Source organism: Rhyacophila brunnea, unplaced genomic scaffold (assembly GCF_057557595.1).
Source record: "Rhyacophila brunnea isolate RB1 unplaced genomic scaffold, BYU_Rbru_1.0 scaffold_4, whole genome shotgun sequence".
Lineage (NCBI taxonomy): Eukaryota > Metazoa > Arthropoda > Insecta > Trichoptera > Rhyacophilidae > Rhyacophila > Rhyacophila brunnea.
Genome location: NW_028233068.1, coordinates 21,565,223 through 21,585,565, shown reverse-complemented (window position 1 = coordinate 21,585,565; position 20,343 = coordinate 21,565,223). Strand labels below are relative to the sequence as shown.

Sequence of the window (20,343 nt, the reverse complement as noted above, 5' to 3'; positions counted from 1 at the left end):
CTTTATATTTTGAAATAATATGGTTCCGATTTCAGTTTGAGTCGAAAAATCAAATCAGGTTTGGTTCTGGTTCCATCACATGTAAAATAGGATCACTGATTTTGGGGCTTGATTTCGGTACCTACTTCAAAAATCAATATACCTACTTCCGTATATCTATCTACTTAGTGATATTTATATTACGGTCTTTTAATTGTGATTTGAAAATGTAGGACGTGTTTAGTTTAAATCACCTTTACATCATATCCTTACCAAGTAGATCAAATATGTACACCACTACACCACAATTTGTAGGAATTTAACCAAATATAATTAAATAATAACGTGTAATGTACTGTAATCAATAACATTGTATTGTGCAAAATATCAGTTAGCAAAAACACAATTTTGTGCGCCCCGCAGACATTGAATTTATTTAAATAACTGACTATGATGAGTGAACGATGGAAACGGGGAGTATGTAACCTTTAGAGAGCGCATCCCCAGGTGGCAGATATGGGAACACTCTCCAGATAATATAAGGTAGGAGAAAGAAACTTCTCCCGTAGACCAACATACCTGGCATAGTTTGTGGTAGGGTCGAGGGCTAACGTCCCAATTCCATAAAAAGACAATTGGTTACAAACACGAATTGACCATGTCTCGGAAACATGATAAACCCATCTAGATGACCTGAACAGAAAAATGGATTAATAATTGGATTTTTGAATCTGCTAAGCCTGCACCAAACAGGAGCAACGCAAACCTAGTGCAAGAGCTTGTTAAATATACAGTCCATATTACCGCTATACAGGAAATTCGATGGCTAGATAGCGGATAGTTCAAAATTGTACAACACACCGTTTACTACAGCGAAAACTCAGAAGGCGAACATTATATTTGGTGTAAGTTTCGTGGTTGCTAAGAAAGCAATAGACACTGTGCTATTCTTTGGACCAAATAGCCATCGCATTTGTGTGCTTTGAATCAAAGGTCGACGGTTTATTACGATATATTCCATATTAATGTGCGTGGTTCCACAGAAACTTCCGAGGAGAATGAGAAAGACGATTTTTACGATCTTCTCGAAGCCACTTACGACAGACTTCCGGGACATAATATGAAATGTATATTAGAGGATTTTAATAAAAAAACAGGTAAAAAAACTGCTTACAGGCCGTATATTGGAAAAGAAAGTCTGCATGACACAACGAACGAGAACAGAAGGTGTTTTTCAGTGTAGTGCAAAAACTGGATTGCAGAAAGTACGACTTTCCCTCATAAAAATATCCACAGAGCGATCTGCAACTCCAGGGAAGGCAAAAAATAAAATCAGATAGACCATCCTCTTATAAACAGCCAACATTATAACCACTAATGGGGTACCAGGAATCTTGAAGTATTTATGAGAGGTGGCGAAGGTTTTGGAAAGGATCCCAATAATAATTAAAAAAAAAACTCCAGGTTTCCAGCACAATACTTTCCAGCAAATGATAAAGGAGAGAATGACTATAAAAGTATATTGTTTGCAAAATAAACAATACAATATTGACAAACACCGATATTCATAAAAAGTGACGGGCGGTCCAGAGGTATCGGAGAACTGCAAAATAATCTGTATCAAACGTTGCCTTGTAAACATGGAGGAAGAAACAAAAACCCATAACAATCTTTACAGAAGTGAATTTTGAGAAAAGAAGATTTCAGCCCAGAGCGTTACAAATCCAGAACAAGCAGGAGCAGATTATAGCAGGTAAAGAACTGGTGCTATTTGTATGGAAGTCCTATTTCCAAATTAACTACGGTGTTCATTGCCATATGAATTCCTGGAAACTCCAAACGTCGCTACAGCTGAAGCGTTCATTCCATCGCCTAGCAATGCAGAATTACTAGGAGCCTTAACTCATTTGCTGCTGAGTCGATAATGATTTTTTAATTGCCCCCTTTAAAATGCACGTTAATTACATCGATCGGCCGCCTGGTCATTACGCACCGTGTGCGTCTTCCGCGTCCAACGTATTAAGTTATATGAAAAATAATAAAGCACCTGGCAATGAATGTATTTCCACTAAATTACTCAAATGTGGAGATGTGGCTTTCCTCGGAGCTCTGCTAGAATAGTTTCAGAAAATTTGGGGAGGGGAGAGGATACCAAATGGATGAAAGGAATTACTGGTTTGCTCAATTTTTAAGAAAGGAGACAGAATTAATTGCGAAAATTACTTTGGCATATCCCTTCTACTAAGTGCATATACAAATTAAATAAATTAAAAAAAAAAATTGAACGGTTATTAGGGTACGAGAAAAATATTCTTGGGGACTAACAGTGCGTCATTCAAGCGAAATCGCAGCACTACCGATCATATTTTCATGCTACGACAGATACTGGAATACAAGTGGGAATGCAACCGAGATGTTATCTGTTTTTTCGTGGATTTCAAAATATACATGAATCTGTGCATAGAGAAGCTCTTCGGAACATTCATGGAAAAGAATTCCAAATCTCAAGAAAACTGATAGGTATGGAGAGGGCGTGCATTCAGGAATCCAGAAACCGGATACACATGCAGGGGAATGTATCACAATCTTTTGAATTGACAGCTGGACTAATGGAGTGCGATTTTGTATCACCCATTCTTTTTAAACTTGCTATAGAAAAATCTGTAAGAAAAGCTACCATAGCAGAAGGGGGAACCGTCCTAAACAGATTCCACAAAGTATAAGGTTATGCGGATGATCTGGTGTTGCTCAGAGAAAACGAAACACATGTTTTCACTCCGCGACACGAATAAATCTAAAGGTTAACGTTGAGAAGACCAAGTACTTGAGTGTGTAGAGGAAGAATAGACAGGAAAATTTTTGGTAGGTAACTCGACATTTGAGAGAGTCGCTGTTTTTAAATATTTAGGAATCAACATCTCCCAAAAGAACGAGATGAACCTAAAACTTTCCAGCAGACTGAATAGTGGAAATGCAGCGTTCTTCGCAATGAAGAGTTATTCATGTCCAAGCTTTGTTCAAAAAGATAAAATTCTGGGTATTCAACGTGACCGTGAAACCAAACGCTCTATATGGGTGTGTAACCCAGAGCCTAACGGAGAAAGAAGAGAAGGCTATCCAAGAATTCGAAAACAAAATCCTCTGAAGAATACTTGGACCGATTAAAGAAATCCAATGGTGGCGTATTCGTATGAATTCTGAGCTCACGGATAATTAAAACCATATATAGTAAATGTCCTGAGGGGAGAAGACTCAGGTAGGCTGGTCACGTAGTTAAATCTGGTGGATCTAGAGTTCTCCATAAAATTAAGGAACACCTGCAGTCACTCGACCCCTGGGCCGCCCCCGGAAGAGATGGGTGGATATCGTCAAGAGGGACGCTGAGAGAAGTGACTAACTGGAAAGAGGAGATTGGAATAGAGATTCCTCGTGTAGTCGGTCACGAACCTGAATGGTCTGTAGTTCCAGCCTAAGTAAAGTAAGTAGATACAACATTTAAAATTTAACTTGGAAAAATACAATGGAATTTCCAAAACCATACAAATCGTAAAAAAAATTCTCTGATATATTGTTCGGTGACTTAACTCATCAGACAGAATTATGAATCATCATGGAGGTTGAGCGTAACTGTTTTGTTCCCTTATCTCTTTCAACATACGTTCAAACCTACATACTTATTTCTTTCCATTCATAATATTAATTAGAAAATTGGATTGTTAATTTTTTTTTTTTTTTTATGTTGCTTGACTATTATATTTTTTATTTTTCATTCTCTGTTGAACTTATTACTTATACCGATTGTTTTTTTATATTTCTATTTAATATCTCCCTTATTGTACCATTTATTATATCCCTTATAATACCCCCTTAAATATTTTTTTAAACTCCCACTGTTTAGCAAAATAGTGTAGGCAAGTAGTATAATTTCCGATAGATATAGGTACTTCAAATAATATTAATGGTAAATTTTGAATAAAAATAAATGTAAGTTTTATTGACTGAATGAATGGTAAAGTTAATACATTTTCCTGTGTCTTGGAAATATATGCGGCCCTCGTAGTCCAGTGCGTAAGCCACTGGACTTTCATCCGGGGCTCCGGATTGCGTTTTGCCAAACCCTACTTTTTTATCTTTATTAAACATCACAACAGGCCGTGAAGCCCAATTATAGTGGCAAACTCCCCAGGTTTGAGGAATATACATATTAGATTATGTAAATATATTGTGCTCTCACCTCAAATCGAACCCGGAACCCGCGGGTGAAAGGCCAGTGCCTTGCGCACTGAACTACGGGGGCCGCAAATTTCGGGAAATCAGTACGTCGCAGTTTCTTCGTCTCGAATTATAGAATTAAGGATTCACATACACAATATGTGAGATATACAGTATACACTGTTTTAGTCTATCTAATCTAGGTACTACTAACACACAAAGGCTTGGGATAATTCAAAGTTTATTGGTATGTAGTTTGATCTCACTTTTTCTTGAGATCTCAGAACTGTCTTCTTCAGTTGGGGTAGCCTACTAGATAGGAGGGCCAACTAATAAAGCAGTAATTTTTAAACGTAAGCTCAATTCCCTGTTGGGCATTCACTTTGTTTGTAAAGTACTAATTTTAGTGCAAACAGTCTTTTTTTAGTGAAATATCTTTTATAAAGAAGTAAAATATGATATTTTAGGTTTAGTATATTGTATTAGTCAAATACTGAAGATTAAACAACATTCAAGTCCCATAAATATAGCTGTCCAAGGATTTTTTTTTTCAGTAACAGTACGAATTTACCCATATTTTATTTTCGATTTACATATTTATACAGTGTCACGTTAGGTATATTATGTTAACATATTTTTTGATTTTTAAGCAAAAATATTAAATGAAATAATTAATATTAAAAAAATATATTTAATACTCTTCGCTTTTTTCAGAAACCTTTCCCCATAGGGACTGCCGGAATAGATATACCAACGTCATCAGACTTCAAGACCAGTACTTGCATAATTATATACTGCCACGGGTTCACGGAAGATACAAATTTTCCAGGTACTGTAATTAATACACATGCGTTACTCAAGGAAACCAAGTGTAATATCATGGCCGTGAACGCTCAAAATGTAATCGGTATGATTTATGGGCAGGCGGCTAAAGCAGTGAAGGAAGTTGGAAAAGCTCTTGGAAAAGTCGTACATGATATCATTACAAGTGAGAATGAACAATCAAATTAATTTATAAATAGTAATAAGTTTCTTGAATGCTACCTTCTACGATATCTCCACATGCAAACTAAAATGATTGCTTCACGATGAGTTACTATTTTTCCGAAACTAAATTGCGCAACATGCTAAATTATTCATTGAAATTATCGAAAATACTACTAAATTAAGAGTTAATATTGTGTTAGACTTTAGTAGGTGACTCCTTACCAATATCATACCTATCTTGCTTTTAATTAAAAGTATGTATTTAAGTAGGTAGGTAGGTGGTTACTTTCCTACCTCCGCGGGTGTAATTTTTTTATATTTTATTATTTTAATTTTCGTATTTCAATCCAGTTTATTTTAATGATATGGTGAAAACCATGAAGCAATTTATATATTTTTTAAATAATATATTTAATTGTATTTTCTACTGTAGATCGAGCAAATAATATAAATAGTGCAATTGTCCACTTAATCGGATTCAGCCTCGGAGCACACATTGTAGGATATGCTGGAAAAGAAGTATTTAGACTTTCAAATAATACTACCAAGATAGGCCGTATCACTGGTTTGGATCCTGCGGAGCCATGTTTCTATAATAAAACCTGCGAGCACAGGCTTAGCAAGAACGATGCGACATTTGTTGACGTAATTCATACTGATGCAGGAGTACTTGGAATGAGAGAAGCATTAGGTGAGAATATTTTAACATTCTTATTAATTAAATATTTTAAGTTTAATGCTGTTTATAAAAAATATTCTACGAGTAGATATATACATAATTGAGTTGTGACTCAAGCGAGCACTAAAATTAGGTAACTCAATTCGCTTTTATATGGTTGAAATCCTTAAAAAAACAACAACAGTTATTGTAAAACAAAACGATTGTCGCGCTACCTACTCATCGTTCTCACTTTTTCAGCAATAACAATTTCCCCAAAAATAAAATTACTGCAAATTACATACTCCTACCTAAAAGCATAAAGGGGGAAGACGGGGTTAGTTTTAACATGGGTAAGTTGCAACAATCAATTTAAAATGGCCGTCAATCACGATGTCAACGAAATTTATTGGTTGTACGACATAATATTATTATGGTAGTGTAAAACACACTGTGGTCAAAAATTGGTTGAATATAATATTGCATCAGACAGGAGATATTAGGTATTAAAAGTTTGTTTTCGTTTTCTCAGAGTATTTTTTTAAGGGTAAATATTTTCTGTTAGTTTTATACTTTATTAATTTGGATATCTGTGCTATATATTTTCTTGCCAAAATATTGTAAAATAATATAAGCACCGATCTTAAATTCACTCAATATTACAGCAATATAATTAATAAGCTGTGATTGTGTAAAAGACCGTTTAGTATTAACGGATCAGAATGAAAAAAACTTTAAGAGATTTCATTCGGCGAATTGGTATCTAATATTTTATATGATTTCACACCAATAGAAATAAGGAAAATGAGACATGTGGGCATACTTTATCTATGCCAATAAAATGTTTTTTACATAATATGTGTCAACTCTAAATCAGATTTAGTTAATCAGATTAAAAAATACAAAAATAGAAACAATAAAAGTGTTGCAACTACTTCCCATACTTTTTTGTGTAATTAATTAGGTGTAAATTTATGTAAAAATAGTGCGGTCAGCAGATGTTTAAAAGACTCAATATTATTATCAATATCTATATTAATATTATATTATTAAACGATTAATAATCACCAGTGAAACAATGCTGATTTATATAGGTATTCCACAGTACCTACTTATGATATTGTATCACAATATATTATAATAGTATGCAGTTGCAGTGTACTGCAGGCATGGTGAATGCCAGGACAATCTCAAGTACAACATTTCAATATTCCAGTAGACATATTAGAAATAATTACAAGATAAAAAGACCTTTTTATATACAACGTTTTTAAATTTTCTGTTGAATCATATAAACTTGACTTGACTAGCTTAAACGATCAAAAAAAATTGTACTTGATAGAAATACTGAATAATGAAATGTCATTTCATATTGATTTCCATAGCAACGCACGTATATATTAATAATTTAGTTGCTGACCCCCTAGCAACCAATAATGGTATCGAAATAACTTTTCATATAAAACAGAATTAACCGAAAATGAATTTAATTCTACTTAAAGATGGCTAAAAGTATTAAAAATGCATTGGCATCGTGTTCTGATATATTCTAAAAGTTTCAAATGTCTAGCTAGTCGTGAAGTTAGTTAAAAATCGATTGCAAGATTTGTACCGGACAAACAACCACCGGACAAATAAGAATACGAGCTAAGAAAAACGTTGTAATAATAAAATACCTGGCACCTCACGGTTACGTTGGTATGAATAGTTAATTTTTCTCAGGGACGGATGTTAATTAATCGCCCCTCCCCCCACACGACTTTACATAAAAAATATGCTAAACAAAATAAAACATTTTAATAAAATAATACTTAATAATCAAATTAATCAAAATATAGCCGAAGTGTAGTATTATTAATTGTTTATCTACTCATCGTCACGGATTGTGTTTTTACACGTCTTGCAAATTGGTAAATAAATGCTGATATTTTTGTCGTTATTCTTACGAATTAAATTCTTGAAAAATGGGCGTTTGATTATTTGTAAAAAATAAAAATTTTCTTAAAAAACCATAACTGAATTCTATTATCAAAGTTGTTAATAGTATTTATTTACTATAACCAGGTTTGAGTTGAGAGAAATACGTTGATATAATATGTATAATGTTTGGCTTTCAATTAGGAATTAATATTGCGACCGACCATTTCCAGATTTTTACTTAGCTGGTGAGAGATTTTGTTAAAGGTACCTATTTAGAAAAATAAAGTATGTATTTGACATGCGTTTAATTAATTCACATATCAAACGACATTTTTTCTTCTTATTGTGCCATCCCCTAGTGGAGGTCGGCCACCTTAAAGGTGATCTTACCTTTATCATCTGCTACCCGGAACAGTTCAGTGGAGCTGCACACTTACCAATCACGGTGGTTCTTAAGCCATAAAATGTGGCGTCGTCCTCTGCTATGCCTACCATCGATCTTTTCTTGAATGACAAGTTGGGGAATGCTGTACTTTTGTCCTCTCATAATGTGGCCGAGGTACTGTACTAAATGATATCTACTTTAGTTTAAAATATTTACAAAACGACTTTTTTTGCTTTTCGGAATATCGATAATCCCAAATATTTTTACGTACGAAAATTTTTAGTAATTACCGATACTATAATGTAGATGGATTTTATTTTTCAACATAAAAACAATTAAATGCATCATTTTTGATTTGATTAAGAAAGAATGAAATTTATATAACAGACTCTTACGTCTATGCCCGGGGTCGTTTATGAGGGAATTTTATGTTTTACATGCTACATCCAGTAATAAGTAAGTTGCCTTTGGGTCGTATGAATGAGATCCCCAAATACGTTATAGGCTATATACTGCTCGTTTGTATGCATAAAGCCTTGAATTCACTAGGGGACAAATCGTGCAATATGACGCACAACATCTACGTCGATGTTTCGGGAACGAAGCCGCGAAACATGTTTCTTGTTCAAAATGCGGACACACTACGACGCAATGTCGCAGAACATTTCGAGGGCTTAGTGTCAAACAACACTATCTACAAAAGTGCAACTTTACAGGAGAGCCAAAAATCGTTATTTTAGATTCTTGTAACTTAACAAGGGAAATGTTTATTTAAAACCTAATGTTAATATTTTATAATTCATTGTGTATTGTACATTTATCTTGCTTATGATGATGTTAAAATTTATAGGGATAGTTTTAAAAAAATATGAAAACAAGGATAACTTATGTAATTAGCGTTAAACTTTACTGACGATTTAATAAGAAATTAGAAAAGATTGACATAATGTTGTTTGACTATCATGTAGCCGTAAATGTAAAATAACGTTATCTCAAAAAAAAAAAAAAACACTTTTTTGTAGATAACGTTGTCTGACTTTAAGCACTCGATTTGCTTGTACATACTAGTCGCCGAAACGCGATAGCCGCCAAAGTGACTCTTATTGCAATATCATTAGAGCACATTTTTGTCTTTCAGGCCTTGTCATGCGATGTCTAGACAAATTTTATTATCCGTTTTACCGACTGGCGTCTTTTACCAGCCGTTGGAGCCAGTGGCACTTCACCTTTTTAAATGTATATATTTAATGAAATTGAGGACTTGCACAGAGTTGTTTGGATTATAACCAGAAGATATTATTGTATGATCTTTTTGCAGAATACCCACTCCATAATAAGATAATCTGCTCGCAAAAAAGTTATATACTTGATTGTTTGTAAACTTATATCACTTAACAAATGCACGTTACAAACATTTGAAACTCTACGCACGTCCTGAACTGCAAACATTGTCATTAATTTAAATGTAGTCTGGGCAGTCCATATCATATAAATTTGCGAGATTTAATCAAAACAATATTCGCCGAGACCACACGGCGTTACTTTTAGTGAAACAAAATATTTTTAAGTCCACACTTTCTTGTTATAAAAAAAGTGCACGTTTGTTTAAAATACTTAGTATGAATTGTTTTTATACAATTACAATTGATATGCAACTTTAAAACAGTGTTTAAATAATGTTTATTTATTTACGAGGAGACTTATCTTGATTTGGGACTTGGCATAACACTTGATGGCGATTCCACAACGTTTTTATTGTAGGTGAATTTTTATTCATATAATAATTGACATTATGTAGGCATATTGAAAGATCTCGGCTACACTCACGCCTACGTAAACAAGTGTAAATTTAAAATTGTAATTAAAACTGTTCATTTTATTATACACGCGAAGTTAAATATCGAAAATATTATGCAATCAAACATAAATAATACGTAGCCCGACAGTCACAAGATCAACAGTGATTTATATAATTCCCCACATAGAAGCCGGATTTTCTTTCATTTCAAATGTAAAAATCCCGTATTTCACAAAAACAGTGAATTTTCAACATAAAAGATTAATATGAGAAGAAATGGTGAACTACTAAAAAAATAGTAATCGAAAACTTTGAAATGTTTAGTACCTTAATGTCAATGATAATATTATAATTAACATCCATGTAATAAAAAATCGGGTAAAAGTTTATTATATATTATTTTTATTCAGAATTTCCATGATGTATAAAATAATAAAAGGTTTCGAAGCACTGATCACGTAAATATCTATGTAATTTGAAGAAAACATCTACATGCCATAATAAATTATTACGTTTATGACACGACGTCGCTGAAACAATTTTTGGCATTATTATTTATCGATAAAAATAATTATGTAGACTGCAGAGAATAATATTTAAGTAGGTACTTATTTAATTTTTGTTCTGCATAATTAAAAAAATACAGTGGAGCAGTATAATAATATGACTTCTTATTTTAATAGTATAAACAAAGTGAATAACTTAATTATAGTATGTACCTACTCGCACGAAATTATGGTAGGTACAATATATGTATTCTGAAATTCTGTACTTTTTTGGTGTAGGTATTTTTAAATGTAGAAAAAGAACTTTTTTCCGATATTCAAAATAACAGTATTTTGGACGTGCTTTAAGTTATTAGCAGTCAATTAATAAGTAGGTAATAAGCTTTTTACCTACTTTATTGTATTAATTTTATTATACAAGATAATATGTATAATTGACTATTTACCATTTTTGAATGGGCATAGTGCCTGAAGATGCCGAAAGGCGAAACCCGGGTCGAAAAAAACGACTTAAATGGAATAGTACAAAACTTAAATGCATTAGATTATTTATATATTTAAAAAAAGCTTAAAGCAGGTAGGATATTCAAAATTAGGCACAGTATTTTGGACGGGTTTTAAGTTATTAGCAGTTAATTAATAATTAGGTAATAAGCTTTTTACATACTTTATTGTATTAATTTTATTATATAAGATATAATTAACTGCATTTGTTGACAGTGTGTAGGTATTTACCATTGGTGAGTGGGCATAGTGCCTAAAGATGCCAAAAGGCGAAAAAAACGACTCAAATGGAATAGTACAAAACTTAAATGCATTAGATTATTTATATATTTAAAAAAAAAAACTTAAAGCAGGTATAGGTACATAGAAAAAGGAACTTTTCCCCGATATTCCAAATTACAGTATTTTGGACGTGCTTTAAGTTATTAGCAGTCAATTAATAAGTAGGTAATAAGCTTTTTACCCACTTTATTGTATTAATTTATGGTTATTACATGGTGGTCTTATACGTTTTCTTGCAAAGTTATATAATTGTTTATAAACTTATATCACTTAACAAAAAACATTTGAAACTCTACGCACTTCCTGAACTGCAAACATTGTCATCAATTTAAATGTAGTCTGGGCAGTCCATATCATACAAATTTGCGAGATTGAATCAAAACAACATTCGCCGAGACCACACGGCGTTTATTTTAGTTAAACAAAATATTTGTAAACAGGTCCACACGTGCGTTTTCATACGTTTTCCATCCGTCAGAAATACAAAAAACGTGCACATTTGTTTAAAATACTTATAAATGTTTATTTGTTTACCAGGAGACTTATCTTGATTTGGGACTAAGCATAACACTTGATGGCGATTCCACAACGTTTTTAGTGTAAGTGAATTGACATGATGTATGCATGTTGAAAGATCTTGACTACACACGCCTACGTAAACGAGTGTAAATTTATAAATTGTTCATTTTATTATAGGTACACGCGAAGTAAAATATCGAAAATATTATGCAATTGAACATAAATACGACGTAGCCCGACAAATAAGATCTATATAATTTCCTACCCAGACGCCGGAATTTTTTTCATTTTACAATATGTAAAAATCCCGTATTTCACAAAAACAGTGAATTTTCAACATAAAAAATTAACCTTTAAAAAATGCTGAACTACTAAAAAAACAATAATCGAAAACTTTTAAATGTTTAGTAACGCACAACCGCATTTTTTTTGAAATGTTAATTATAATATTATATACATCCACGTATTAAAAAATATGATAAAAGTTTATTGTATATTATTTTTCTTAGAATTTCCATTATATTAAAAGGTTTCAAAGCACTGACCGCGTATATGTAGGCGCCGTAATAACAAATATGACGTAAGCTATTGCCGAACCGAGCCACGAATCTGGAATGTATTATTTATTGGCGACAAAATAATTTTGTCGAAAATATAATAATATTTCATTACGATATTCAAAACTATAGTATTTTGGATGTGCTATGCTATACCTACCAATATACATTTTTTATATCGTATAGCACGCGGACCACATATTGCCACATTATATAGATTATATTAAGAAACTCGGTTATCTACGAGGAATGGTTATCAGCCATTCGCCGAATTCATTGGAACCTTGCTGTGTTACATGTTTTACCTTGTTCATACATATTTAAGTTATTAGCAGTCAATTATTTTTCGTTTTATTTCTCTTGAAATAAGTAATGTTTTCGGAGATGTGAACGAATGACATCTATTTTAAATTTACCACCAATTTCACCCGATATTTGAAAACGGGTCTCAAAATAACATTTTCTTTTGTTGTTTTTCAAGAAAACATTTAAAAGTTTTAATACCTTAGTCCTTGATATTATCGACACTTGCAAGTATCGATATAGATACCAAGCAATAAGCATCTATATTCTATACCTGATGATATGTTTTCTTTCTTATGTTAGATGACGTCCCTATTATGTATGTATGTATGTACCTATTTAAAAAAGTGAGGTAGTATTTAACAGACACTGTACGAAATATTGAAGTTAATATTACGAGAAATGGTTGTTAGCCATTCGCCTAATCTACTAGATCCTTGCACTTGATCAAACATTGAAAAAACACAATGCTATGCCAGCCGCGGGATCGAACCCGTGTCTTACCAGAGACAGGTGCTATACTAACTAGGCCATGGTGGCCTACGCATATGTTTATAACAGATATATAACAGTTTTTAAGAGGAATGGTTAGCCATTCACCCATCTCATTCCGTTCAACGGTGAAACTGACTTGTGTAGGTAACGTCGTGATTACCATAGAAAATAGTAAGCTTATGAAAATTGGTGTTTTAATTTCTTTATTTTACGGAGATAAAAATAACATCGCAAGTTATTGCAATCCAACTAATTATAGGTACCTACCTAAAGATGGTGTTATCACTCTGAAATGAATAAAGAAGTTAGACTTGCACTAGAGTATCACGGAGTTATGTTGACCACTATATTTTTTTTTTCAATAATATTATTTATCAAGTAAATATTTTTATGTTCTAAAATTAGAAATAGTAAATTTTATTTATTTTTCTGTAATAGATAGAACAAAAAATATCAAATTAAATAATGGATATATTAATTTTCAAATATACAGGTCGATAATATTTTCTTTATTAACAAATATGAATCAAAATAATTCATAAAAAATCGAAATAAAAATAAACATTTTTTGCATTGATTTTTTTTCTCGGCAACAAAAATAATATAATTAACATAATTATTTTTCATCGTTAGAGTTTCGATATATTTTAATATTGTTATTAAATTAATTTTATTATTTCACCGTTTGTGTGAAAATTCATAAAAATTCCCTATCACGCAGTTTGGACCATACCATCGCACTTGCCAATTCCTACGCACGAATGACGATGGGTTGCCCCCTTGCGCTCGTCATCAAGTGTTATGCCAAGTCCCAAATCAAGATAAGTCTCCTCGTAAATAAATAAACATTTTAAACACTGTTTTAAAGTTGCATATCAATTGTTTGCAAATATTTGTATAAAAAAATATACTAAGTATTTTAAACAAATGTGCACGTTTTTTCTTATTTATATATTATATTTCTGACGGATGGAAAACGTATGGAAACGCACGTGTGGACGTGTTTACAAATATTTTGTTTCACTAAAAGTAACGCCGTGTGGTCTCGGCGAATGTTGTTTTGATTAAATCTTGCAAATTTGTATGATATGGACTGCCCAGACTACATTTAAATTGATGACAATGTTTGCAGTTCAGGACGTGCGTAGAGTTTCAAATGTTTGAAACGTGCATTTGTGAAGTGATATAAGTTTACAAACAATTTATTATATAACTTATTTGCGAGCAGATTATCTTATTATGGAGTGGGTATTCTACAAAAGATCATACAATAATATCTTCTGGTTATGATCCAAACAACTCTGTGCAGATTCTCAATTTCATTAAATATATTACAATATTAAAAAGGTGAAGTGCCACTGGCTCCAACGGCTTGTCGGTAAAAAGAATAATAAAAATTGTCTAGACACCATCACATGACAAGGCCTGAAAGACAAAAATGTGCTCTAATGATATTGCAATAAGAGTCACTTTGGAGGGTATCGCATTTCTGCGACAAGTACAACATATTCTGCGACGTTGCGTAGTGTGTACGTATTTTGAACAAGAAACATGTTCCGCGGCTTCGTTCCTGAAACATCGACGTAGATGTTGTGCGTCATGTTGCACGATTTGTCCCCTAGTGAATTCAAGGCTTAAGTGCAAATGTTATTTGTTGTTTAGCGACATCACGATGTGACGACATAATGTGTCATGGCGTACAAATAATTGCAAGCTTATAAAATTTCATTCCCCAACCATTAATTTAAAATTTTGAAATTGTAAATGTGTATGAAAGTGTGCGAACGGTACCACATAAATTTAATAATTATACATGAATAATTATTGTGAACTTTAAATAATTTATCAGTTATTTTATCACATTTATTATATAATTCTACTGTACGAAAGGATAAAGTATTGCCAGTAAACATTTCCATTTAGTGGCAATACTGAATATTATTATGACTAACTTCACTTCAATTATGAGATGTCAAAACAGAATAAGAATAAATGACAGAAATGCAAATGATTTAGATAATAATATGTAATGATCTCTGTATAATATTATCATTTATACCAATTACCGTATGACACTATTGATGTTTCCAGTGTATTTGAGAGTTGTGCCTTGTTAATTACAGTTATCTTACAATAATTAACTAGGTAGGTAGGTACCATAATATTTTGAAGAATTCAGAATGCTTCCAATTGCATATTTTAATGCCAGATACAGCAGTTGGTACATATTTTTGCGGTCGTTTAGCGGAGATATTTTATCGTAATCTTACGTAAGTCCATCTTATCTTTCCATGAGAAATATTGCAAGCGAAATAGGTTTCGGGCATTTTATCAGTTACCTACTATCTAGATTATAGACTAGGGATCAAAATTATACGTATTTTGTAAACAGCACGACTAGGAACTGTTTTCGAAATTGTTTTACAGAGTCTACAAAATGAACGAGGGCCTCAAGCAAACCGTTTGTTGTAATGAATGCAAAATTAAAATGACATTTGAAAGTGACAGCTGAGGCAGCCATTTTGAATGGTGCGTGACGTCAGATTGCTTACGTCACAAACAGTGCTATACGCTATATGATGAAAAATCTGTTAAATAGCTTATAAAGAATTTGGGAATCTCATACATACGGCCCTTTGTCATTAATTTATTAACTAGCAGAGCCAGCTGTTTCTCGCCAATCTGTCTCGCTAGTACTTTCGAAATCTCTAGTTTAGGTAGATACACACCACGAATTTTGATAACGAAATTTCGAATAAGTAGACAAGTCTTTATGAACTACTTAATATTGACTTAGTAATATATTAATAATACCGTCCCAATTTAATATTTTATTACAGGACACATGGACTTTTTCCCGAACGGCGGTTGCGCTCAGCCCGATTCATTGGTCAGTCACTTTCGGGGGTACAAGTATCATGAAGAATCTGTTTATAATGTAAAAGCTTTCCCGGCTGTACTCTGTCCAAGTTGGGAAGAATTCAAAAATGATAAGTGCTCCACAAACAAACAAGATTTTATGGGCTTCGGTGTCGACAGGAATTCTGTGCATGGATCGTATTATTTGTGGACGGATGGACGTCCTCCACCTTACAGCGCTGGCGTGGAAGGTACTCGATATGATTACTCTCCCAAATTATCAAAATCCTTTCAACCAACAGATTCGTTATATTATTTGACAACTTTATTAAAAAAAAAAGCGATTTGAAAGATTATTGGCCTGCCTAGCCTCGTGGACGAGGACGTGGACGTGAATTTCTTGTCGTTATACACCACAATAATATTATGTCTTCCATGGTAATTTCCATCACATTCCTAATATAGATGATAATGTTATCAATATGAAACCATCAATATTTTGTAAAATCGTCATCAATAAGAATTGTTCATTCATAATACTATGTATACTTATTCTATTTTTTATATTTTACCAAAATAAATATCAAAATATATTGAAGATAATTATTAATAAATTCTAATCTAACCTAACCTAAACTTACCAAGTAGAAAAGAAATCGCCTCTAAAATTGTGAGTTATGTGTTTGAATCCTGCGTTTATTTTAAATTTTTTGTGGGATCCAAGGTTCCGCTGGATTGAACGAAAACCATTCCTTGTAAAAGATATGTATGTTATTATATCCTATTTTTGTGAAGGCATAACATAGTCATAGTATGATTCACATATGAACGAAGATGATAATTTTCACATTTTAAAATGGCTTCAAATTATTGGGTAAGTATATATATGCATTAACAGCAAGTATTTTAATAAAAAATCGAGCAAGTATTTTATTAAAAAGGTGGGAACTATTTAATATGTACAGCAAGTAAAAAATGATTATTGGTAAGTATTATAATATAACTATGGAAGTATTTAAATTATGATAGGGAATTATTTAAACAATTTCCGGGAATTATTTAAATAATTAATGGTAAGTATAAATATCAATTTGTCAGTATAAAATCTATTTTGGACAGATTTTTTCTTTTACAGAAATAACTTCTTTAGTAGCTTCCTTATTATGTTAAATTTAGTAGGATAGTATTGTTCTTTCTATCTGGCTCTCCAGAACAGATTGTACTATTAGAATGGTATATCTCTATTATTTCATCCCTTACGCCCATTTAGTGTAGCAGCATTTGTGTATCTATAAAATGGCTCAATGATGCAATGCGAGTCTCCTGAGAAAGCTTCTAGTGCCTTTAAGATACTATTTCATTTAAACTATCAGCTGTAACTTAACTTAACTGCACCTTCCAAACCATCAGTTGTAGGTAGCTGTTGGGTTACACTCTTGATCTAAGCGCACTTCAAAGATATATGTAACCTTACCTTATGAGATTCAAACCCTTAATCTCTACTTCATTGCGGAATGAAATAAATTGTAGTGTCTATTATATACATTTTCAACTTTGCAATAATAACAAGACATACTTCAGACTTGTATAGTGCTTATTACATATTATTTTCAGTATCAGAATTAAATAATAAGACAGACTTCAGTTGTTTACAATAAATGTATTTCTTGTGTTCAAAAATTCACAATGATAATCAATGGTAACAAACATATGACAGAATAAGACGTTTCCTTCAATGATATATCAATTACATACAACCTATTACTAAAGACGACCGATGTGAATTATTGAAAATGATAATCTAGAATACACACCCAGTCAAACGATAACATAAAAATCTTTTCCTTCAATTACGTACAACCTATTACTAAAAACGTTTATGAAATTCATAAAAGAAAACATAAAATTTGTGTTGTTTTTACTGTTATATTATTTTATGCAAGTCTACATATAAATAACACAACATTTTAGGATTATCGGAAAACATTCCGATAATCGCAACTTTTGATAGCTCGGTTTTTTTATTCGTTCGTTGATCAGTATCAGAGCATAGACAAATCGGACGACTTATTAATTGTCCTTGGACCTTTCGCTCGCCAATGAATACGTTTCACGGTCTTGTTTACATAACATACTGTAATAAATTAACAATATTAAATTATTATCTGATTCGGCATTTACACTAATAGTAAAAATAATAATATACATATTATATAAATAATTAAGATACTTACTTAAATTAGTAATTTTAAAAGACGTTGAAAAAAACCTTTTTTGTAGTGATGAGTAAAAAACATGTAAAATATAAAAAATCCACGAACCCTAACTAATTAATTTAGCATACAATTTTAATTGAGATAAATTTAATACCATATTAATAATTATTGTTGTACCCAAACTGAGATTCATTTTTTTTTTATAAAATTAGACAATAATAGGTAATAAAAATGTACTTAGTTCAAAAAAATGATTTTTGTAATATTTGTAGTACCTACCTAGAGAACCTATATTTTTGATCAATTATTAATTTAATCTTTGAGGTTATTCGCATTTATTTTGTGAAATGTCCATCTAGCTCTTTTTTCTGCACCTCTGTGACTTCTTATTTGATCTTCTTTTAATAATAATATAATCATAAATAGTTTGTTCTTACCGATATTCATGAATGCATAGACTAATAGACTTTATATGCGATAATGGTAACCCTAAAATGCCGTGCGCCCCATTGAATCTTTTTTACTTTTCATGCTATCAAAATAATAATGGATATTGATTTTATCTATTGGCCCATGTCATTTAAATAATGATTATTTATTTTTACTACTGATTTTTGAATATTATTTCTTGCTGTACCATTATTTTACATTCAACATTAAAACTGGCGGGCTTATACCGATACTTTGAAATAAATACTTACCATTCATTTAAAATTCTGACAGTTGTTATTTAAAAACTTTTCAAAATTGTCTATTAATACTTGCTTCAAAAATGCACGCCTTTTAAAATTATTGTTGTAAAAATTTGGATGAAAGTATCATTGATATTAATTCACAGTAAACATTTTTATCCTCACTATGTCGTAGTTTATTAAAATTAGGCGATAAAGTAGTACGTATAAGCGAATGGCTATCAACAATTATTATTCTTCGTGAAATTCTGTTAATATAACCTCAACTATGAAGTTTATATGATCCGATTAATATCAGCGATAATGGTACTTAGTTTACTTTTTACTATGATAACAATTTATTAAAACAGCCTTGGCGTATTGGACTACTATCGGTAAGGTAGGCAACTATTTTATTAAAATTGAAATTTGAGTAGTAAACATGTTTTAATCAAGTAGATTAAACTAAACATACCCCATATCTTATGATTTCGTAAAAAAATTATTACTAGGTACTTCAATTAACATTCACGTAAAGCCGTGATGACATGGTCCAAGTACGATCCAAGTATTCTTGGACCGAGAGCCATCCAAGCGCACTCGTACGGGACATCTTCATACACATTACTCCTATCCAAGCTACTTGGACTGCGTCCTACTCATCCAAGCTATCTTGCATAGGAATAATTAGTATGAAGATGTCTCATACGAGTGCACTTGGATGGCACTCGGTCCAAGTGTACTTGGACCGTGTCAACGCGTTTTTAGTGGAATATATTGATAATCGAATAAATTTGTTCGAATATAGATATCGCTTTCCTAATCGGAATCACCAACGGTAAACCAGTTCTTAACTTTAGAAGACAATTTTGATGAATAGCCGATGCTCTAGATTTTTTAAATAGTTATCAACCACACACAGATTAACATTAAATAATAATAGGGGTTCTCATTTTCACCAAATACATCAGAAAAATACGTATCAAATTAAACTATTTCATATATTTGTAAACTGCAGTATACAACATGTGACCATGCCCTAGGGACTAGGCAGTCCTCCGCATGTCAATGAGAAACTGTCTTCTCTTCTGTCATATTTATGGTATTTTTACTTAACTATATTTAACTTTACTGTATTTATACTTTAACATAAATCTAAGTATAAAATAATAAACCAACTAGTAGATTGACTCTCGAAATAATGCTCCAAGAAAGATTATTTTTCTGCAGAAATATCACATAATATACTTATAATATAATGTATGTACCTAAGTCAAGAAAATTTTTTAGATCTGATGTTTTGTTACCCTCGATGCGATCAGTCAATTAATAATAATTAAAAAAATAGTAATTAAAAATTAAAAAATACATACTTATACCTACATATGTATTCTTTTTAACACCACAATATACCATGATGCTCAATGACAGTAGTATAGTGAAACAGTAGAACATCATCATCATCATCGTCATCTCCATAGGCCTCTCCAAG

At 31.9% G+C, this 20,343-nt stretch overlaps 1 protein-coding gene across 1 annotated transcript; it reads left to right on the top strand.

Moving 5' to 3' along the window:
• The first annotated feature begins 5,070 nt into the window (after nucleotides 1-5,070).
• Nucleotides 5,071-19,724, top strand: LOC147067084 (lipase member H-like). Its single transcript, XM_085954825.1, has 4 exons — nucleotides 5,071-5,179; nucleotides 5,612-5,869; nucleotides 15,946-16,215; nucleotides 19,660-19,724. Exons 1-4 carry the CDS (start codon nucleotides 5,071-5,073, stop codon nucleotides 19,722-19,724), a joined length of 702 nt encoding a protein of 233 aa, XP_085810951.1.
• The last annotated feature ends 619 nt before the right edge of the window (nucleotides 19,725-20,343 follow it).